The sequence below is a fragment of the Sinocyclocheilus rhinocerous genome, unplaced genomic scaffold (genome assembly GCF_001515625.1).
Source record: "Sinocyclocheilus rhinocerous isolate Xijiao unplaced genomic scaffold, SAMN03320098_v1.1 scaffold247, whole genome shotgun sequence".
Taxonomy (NCBI): Eukaryota; Metazoa; Chordata; class Actinopteri; order Cypriniformes; family Cyprinidae; genus Sinocyclocheilus; species Sinocyclocheilus rhinocerous.
Genome location: NW_015662919.1, coordinates 337,721 through 345,591, shown reverse-complemented (window position 1 = coordinate 345,591; position 7,871 = coordinate 337,721). Strand labels below are relative to the sequence as shown.

Here is a 7,871-nt window from a genome sequence, read left to right as displayed (position 1 = left end):
AACCACAGCTGCCGGTATTTTACCGTAAATGTCACAGATTTTTTTTTTTACAGTGTACAGTAAAATAATACTTTATAATCATAAGAAGATAACAGAAGATCATCATGTGAAAAACCGTAAATTGACACTCCCAGAATTCCCTGCATGACACTTCATATTTGATGTTTTGTTTTGTTTTTTGAAATAGCATGTTTCTTCTTCGTTTTTTCTTATCAGTTGTGTACACTAGGGTTTAATCTTACATCTAATGTTGTTAAATGAATGTTTATTGCATTATTTCAGTATCATGTGTGTCACCATGATGGGGTTTAGTGTTTGTGTGAATGACAATAGCCTCATATTATAACCTCCAAAAACACAGTTGTGATATTGTTTTCAGATTTGTCTGTAATTGTTCAGACACAAGAAGCACGAGTCCTTGAACATAAAAAAAATCACTTTTTTTTTTAAAAAGTTTTTTTAACTTAAATATTGTTACCAAGTATCCCATGGGCCTCTCTCCATCACAGGGTGAGTAAAATGCTTAAATCTTCAAATATGTGTGGTCACATCAATTTTAGATTTCAATTGTTTTGAATTTCAATTGTAGACAGCCTCATTGATTATAAAGTTGTTGTTTTTTTAATAGATAAATTTAGTGCTAGAAAGAAAATCATACAGGTTTGGAAAGGCATGCAGTAAATGACCATTTTCATTTTCATTTCATGACGTCACCAAAATATAAGGCTGGATGAGAATGGCTTAGCGATATTACTATATAGAGAATATTAAATAGTAGCCTATATTATGATGTTGATGTTACTTTGTAATTTTCATGTAGCTTCCAGTCAGACAACCTAATTATTCATGAGCCCACTTAGCATTCTCTGCAAATCAGTTACTACTGATAATCATCACGTTACATAATTAATGCTCATGACAGAAGTGTTCACTGCATCATCAGCGCTTGTCCTTTTGATGGTATAATAATTGATCACCATCCAAAAGACCATCAGAGCATGACCTTGATTTTGGCACAGTGTCTTTCCCTTTGAAACTGCACAATAATTGGCAATAATATCCTGAGTTAACTGTACTGTGTGCAAATGAACAGTGACACGAGAAGAAGGTGAGATTATGGTTCAATGTCAGTGGATAAATATGAATGTAACTTTAGTTGATTAGGAGTTAGGGGTTAGTGTTAAACTACATCAAGGGAAAACATTAACTAATGTAGTCTAGAGGTGCCTGTGCTGCGGTAATATTGAATAACAGCGCCATCTACTGCTCAATCACATCTCTACAACAAATCTGAGCTCAAGTAAGAATGAAGTTTTGACATTTAAAGAGTTCAAACTGAGGTATAGCAAACAGGATGCAGAATCGCATTTCGAATTTATTAAAATGGAATTAAATTCATATAACCTAATCATTTGTGCTAATTCCAGAAACATTAAATTATAATAACGTTCAGTGTCTGAAATGACACTTTGTATTTAATAAAATCAGTATTTAGTTCAAATATATTTAACTATACACTCACATTTTTCAGAGACCATGATGGAAGAATGCATCATTTCCCAGGATGCTCTTATTGTCTATTATAAATCTTCTAAGTGGAGCCAAACAACATGAAGTGGGTTTTCCAGATGGAAACCTTGAAGAAAACACATAGAAAACCATCTGCTCTGGAACTAATGAAATTCCTCTGTTGGATGATTGTGTTGAACATCTTTAATTCAACTTCCTGTGTATTGTGGCCTGAATTGAAAGGAAGCCTGTTTTTCTCAATCCTGCTACATGAACTTTAAGTATTGCAAAGCAGCATATTCATGACTTAAATTCAAATAATAATGCAAGGATAGAGCGAATATTTTTTTATCATTAGAATTTACTGTCAATAATCAAGATCATGTCTACGATATGATATATTTCACCCGAAAAATTTGTGAAAACATTCTTTGTGATAAGAAGAATGACATTAATGTGAACTTTTAAGAATTATTTGCTGCTCAATTATTATTGGTGCTCAGTTATTAATAATAGTTCTTTTTATTATCAATCAACATTTTTTTACTGTCAGTTTTTACTGTCACTTTTAATCAATTTAATGCTTATTTGCTGAATAAAAGCACACACACACATGCCCATTTGAACGGTAGTATATCGTGGTTTCTGCACAAATATTAAGCACATCTGTTCAACACAGATAATAATCAGAAATGATTCGTGAGCAGCAAATCAGCATATTAGAACAAGTACTATATATATATATATATATATATGCATTTAATTCCCTAATAACCAGATCACATGACCTTTGAGTGATTATTATTGCACTGTTGATTGATTTGTCTCACAGCTGTCCTTTGCTGCCCTGTCTCAGAGTACGATGACAGCTTGACCTCTGACCTCTGGGCCAAGCTGCATTTGAGAACCTAAGCTTCATCAGCAATAATTCACAAATACAGTCGCAGACACCGAGAGGTTCTCATGGCTAGAGGAGCGTGGAGAAACCCGGGGTTAGTCAAACACAGCAAAACGCTGACCGGGGTTAGTCAAACACAGCAAAACGCTGAACAGTCATAAACCCTTCAGACCAGAGATTTAATCAGGCTGTTATGAGGTTTGAGCAATAACTGGACTGGCTAACACAAGTCTGAAGCCAAAAAGAGCCAACACAGTCTGAATATTAATTAAAAATATAAATATTAGATGAAAAACTTAAACTTGAAAAACTTAGAAAATTAGAAATGTTACCTTGGCAATTAATAGAATTAAAATTACTAAAACAATAATAAAAAATTTAAGCTAAATAGAAATATTTAAAATAATAATAATAATAAAAAAATGAAAAAACATAAGAAAATTATTCAAACTTAAATGCTCAGTAAAGTTACGTGCAAAGCTGTAAACAGACAATCTTTCTAGACTGTTCTATATTTTAGTAAAAGATGATTTATACTAATTCCAATATTTATGATTTTGGTTCTACTAAAATTAAAAACAATAAATAAATAAATAAAAAATAGCATTTGCCCCTTTATACATTATGAAGTTACTTAAAGATGCAACTGTCTCGTGTAAATGAGACACAAATAATATAAAGGCTCCACTCTAATGAAGCTTCAAGTTTGTAGACTTCTCTATATTTTAGTGAAAAGGATTTAGATTAATTCCAATAATTAAGATTTAGGTCCAACTGAAGGAAAATGCAAATTGCTGTTTAAATAAAGTTGTTTATATAAAGATACAATCAGTGTCTCATTGTGCAAAGCAAATAATATGAAGGCTCTAATGAGGCTTCAAGTTTGTAGACTGCTCTATACTTTAGGATTTATACAATATTTATACAATAACTTATACAATAATTAAGATTTAGGTAACACTGAAGGAAATGTAAAGAAAGAAAAAAAGAAAGAAAATAAATAAATAAGAAAGATTAATACTAATTCCAAAATTTAAGATTAATGACTCCAAATTAAGAAAAAGATTTATACTAATTCCAAAAATTCAATTTAAGATTAATGTCCTAATGAAGGAAAACACACACAAAAAAACTAAAATAAAAGAAAAAGAAAGAAATACTTTATACTAATTCCAAAAATTCTGATTTTGGTACTATTGAAGGAAACAAAACAACTGCAATTGCCCCTGGTTTACATGAAAATGTATTAATGAATAAATTAATTCTATATTTTAGTAAAAGGATTTATTTTTCAATAGTTAAGCTTTAGGTCCAACTGAAGAAAAATGCAAACAAACAACTTCTTCCTCCTCCTCCTCCTCTTCTCCTCCTCCTCCTCTTCCTCCTCCCCCTCCTCCTCCTCCTCCTCAGGCTTTCACTGCCCGCTGCACAGTGCTCTTCCTGCAGCTGAATGCGGCTCATGGAGGAAGTGCTGCTGGCTTTCTTTTCCTCTTTCTCCCTCGTTTCCTTCCCCTAAACCCCCAGCCGCCCTCAGACGCTCGTTTTCTCCAGCACAGCATCAGTGCTGTAGTGATTTTAAGACGTGAAGGAGGAGCTGCAGAAGCCGCTGGAGGAGGAAAGGCCCTTCTAGAGGCAGCAGGAGGAAAGCAGAGCCATGGAGAGCGACTTGCTCCCTCCTCCGCCGACCTTCAGCCCGGCCGTGCCTCCCTTCGTCAAGCTGGGGCTGACGGTGGCCTACACCATCTTCTACTCGCTGCTCTTTGCGTTCGTGTACGTGCAGCTCTGGCTGGTGCTGCGATACCGACACAAGCGCTTGAGCTACCAGACGGTGTTTCTGTTCTTGTGTCTGCTGTGGGCGGCTCTGCGCGCGCTGCTCTTCTCCTTTTATTTCAGAGACTGCGTGACCGCAAACACGCTCGGACCCTTGGCTTTCTGGCTGCTCTACTGTTTCCCAGTCTGCCTGCAGTTCTTCACTCTCAGCCTCATGAATCTGTACTTCGCACAGGTGAGTTCGCCCTTTGCACCTTGCAGTTGTGGCGACATCTGGTTTTAAGACTACAGGTCACATGTACGTTTATGAGAGCAGAACACAAAGAAAAAAGTATTTTGGACATTAAAATGTAAGCAGGAGAAGATATTCTGTCCATTTCCCTCTGTCTTTAGATATGGAAACAGCATTTTTAAGACTTAAAACAACTTTCTGTTCCGGGTTTTATTAAGCATAATTCATAATGCATAGCTGCATAGTTAATTTTAAGAAGAAATTATCTTTTTAAATCTTTCATTGAAACTTATTTTGACGCTGAAACAACTTTCCTTTTCAGTTGACATCAATCCGTCTTATTTATCCAGCCACCTCCAGTGTTATTTTAGTATCACTGCTATACCATTATAAATTAGATTTTTATTTTAATTTTAATTTTAGTTACAGTTTTAGCAATCTTGGTTATTTTATTATTATTGGAATGCCATTACAGTTTTTCTTAACATTTTGAATTAGATTCCATTTTTATATTTTCGGTTTTAATTTTAGTTAATTTTTGAGTAATTTTGTTATTTCAGTATAATTGGTATACAATTATAGTTTTTGTTAATATTCAAAATTAACCATATATACCATATAATATATTTTGTTAATATTTAAAATGTGATTTTCTGTTTTTCTTTTAATTTTAGTTTAAGTTTAATAATAATTATTTAAACTTTATTTATTTATTAATTATATTTATTTTATTAATATTAATATTTATTATTTTAAAATAATTCAGACAATTATAGTTTTTGTTAATATTTTAAATTAGATTTTATTTTTACATTTTTATTTTAATTTTAGTTTTACTTTATTTATTTTTATTGGTATACTATTATATCTTTTATTAATATTTTAAATTAGATTTTATTTTTATATTTTCTGTATTATTTTGATGTTTTATTATTTTAAAGTTTTAGTAATTTCTTTGTGTTTTTGTCATTTGTATTAGTTTTTATTAATATGTCTATATAGTTTTTATTACGTTTTAGTTTATTTTAATTACTTAACCTTAAATTATCAAGAGTATAAGAAATGTTGCCTTGTCAGCTAGCTGAAATACATTTTAGTTAATAATAATAATTTTTTTTAATGGTTTTAGTTTTAGTTAACAATAATAATTCTGGCCACCTATTAATACAGAAAAACTTTTTACCATTTCACCATCCAATCAATATCTGATGGATAAAACAGAAATATATAAATCAGATTTATCTCATTAGTGAAACCACACATCTTGCATCTTGAAGCATCTTGGTCTCTCAGTGTGGATTATGTAATCATACTGTGTACAGTATAGAAAAAACACTCTCCAACCATGATTATTGCTGCATATATCATAATAATATGACAGCGAAGGCAAGGAAGAGCAACTTGGGTCATTATTGATTATTGAGTGTATTGTACATTCTCACAATGCATATTGTTCCAAAGCAGAGATGTTACAGTATACAACTATTCTTCCTGTTTTGTTATGATCAAAGCTGCGTATGTAAATGAATCATACGTGTGGGAGTTCAGCGTGAGTAAAAAAAGAGAAGTGAAATAATTCGCTGTGGTCTGAAGCATTTACACTACACTATAAAAAACACTACAGGAAAAGCTGTGAATTATTTACAGTAAATCACCATATCTACCATATACGTACAATAAACAACTGATTTATATTTAACACGACAATGCATGTTATTTTAAATGTACAAGCACACGTGGGTTCCCACAAACATACTTTTGTCATTTAGTGTACAGTATATATGGTTAAGAGCTGTAAATTGTGCATTTTTGGAATAAACAAACGCAATTTTGGGGATTTGTAAGTCTAGTTTTATTCAAGTCAAAAAAGTATCATCTTTCTTTCACACTAATGTCATTTTTAAAGGCCAGATCATGTTGAAATAGCTCAGTAAGGTAACTTTTTACAGTTGCTTTACAACTGTCTGGTGTCTGTTATGATCACAATGCTCCGACAAGGGAACTGGTGACTTTTATGATCATAAATGTGTCATTCTTGGTTTAATAATTCATGAGCTTAAATGCTTTATGCATGCAATATTTACACTAACCTACGGCTTGTTTTCTGGTACAGGTCATTTTCAAGGCGAAGTCTAAATATTCACCAGAACTTCAGAAGTACAGGTGCATATGGACCCCAAAAAATATATTCTGAAACTTCCATACGCCTACTTCCAAAAATACATGTTGTTAATAATTTCTAAAGTTTTATATTGATTTTAATTTTAAATGTAATAATTTTTTCCTAAACTTTGGAATAATCTACCCCAAAATCTCTCCAGATATTCATAACTCACTTATTTACACTGTTTTTGTTTCTTTTGCTTATGTATTTGTTTTAGGTATTACATTTGTAAATTATATTATGTATTACATTTGTAAAGTGACCTTGAGGTATTATTATTATTATTATTAATGGTATCTTACTATTTGGAAAAAAAATCAAGTATATGGAAAAATAAACCATTTTTATTACAATCAAAATGTAAAAAAATTATGCCCTTTTGGTCGGTTTAGGAAAAAAGGCTAATAATTTTTTTAAATAAATACTATAATTTAAAATGTTTTTTTTTTTTTTTTTAGCTTTTTATAATATACTGTTTATAGATAAAGCAGAATAATATTTTTAAATAATTAGTATTATATTATATTTTTATTAATATTTTAAATCAGTTATTTTTGTATTTCCTGTTTTAATTTGAATTTTAGTTGAAGTTTTAGTAATTTGTTCTGTGTTTTGTCATTTTAAATAGTTTATATATATAAGATAAACTCAATGAAATTTGAAATGTTCCTTTGGCAAGTAGCTGAAATAAAAGTTATATTGTTATATTTTATTACAGTTAATGTTTATTTCAAGTAATGAATATGTTTTTTTATGGTTTTAATTTTAGGTTCAGTTTTAGTTAACTATAATAATCCTGCATGCATGTACTGCAAGAATGCGCTAGCAGCATTTTATTAAGTATTTGACTGTATTCTGAATACGTCAGGCTGCCTCTGTACCTGCTCTTCCTGTGCATCAGCATCATCTTCCTGCTGGTGAACCTGACCTGTGCTCTGCTGGTGAAGATGACGAAGGCCGACACAGAGACTGTAGTGCTGGTGCGCGTGGCCATCAACGACACTCTGTTCGTCCTCTGCGCCGTCTCACTCTCACTGTGTCTCTATAAGATCGCCAAGATGTCTTTGGCCAACATCTACCTGGAGTCCAAGGTAATGAAACACAAATACACATAAGACAAATTAAAGCAGATGAAAGCTTGGGTGACACTCTACAGAAAGATTAAAGTCAATATGAATATACTACAATATACACAGAAGACAACAGGTGTGTGTGTGTGTGTGTGTGTGTGTGTGTGTGTGTGTGTGTAGGTGTATGTGTATGTTAGACTAGTTTAAGTGTTTATGTAGTTAATAAAG

General features: G+C 31.9%; 1 protein-coding gene across 1 annotated transcript in view; it reads left to right on the top strand.

Moving 5' to 3' along the window:
* Positions 1–4,026: 4,026 nt before the first annotated feature.
* gpr137ba (G protein-coupled receptor 137Ba) overlaps positions 4,027–7,871 on the top strand; it is a 10,471-nt gene continuing 6,626 nt past the window's right edge. The window contains exons 1-3 of the mRNA XM_016538430.1: positions 4,027–4,412; positions 6,523–6,572; positions 7,442–7,664. Of these exons, the coding sequence (XP_016393916.1) occupies positions 4,062–4,412; positions 6,523–6,572; positions 7,442–7,664 (624 nt within the window). The 5' untranslated portion in view covers positions 4,027–4,061. The remainder of the gene's footprint in view (positions 4,413–6,522; positions 6,573–7,441; positions 7,665–7,871) is intronic.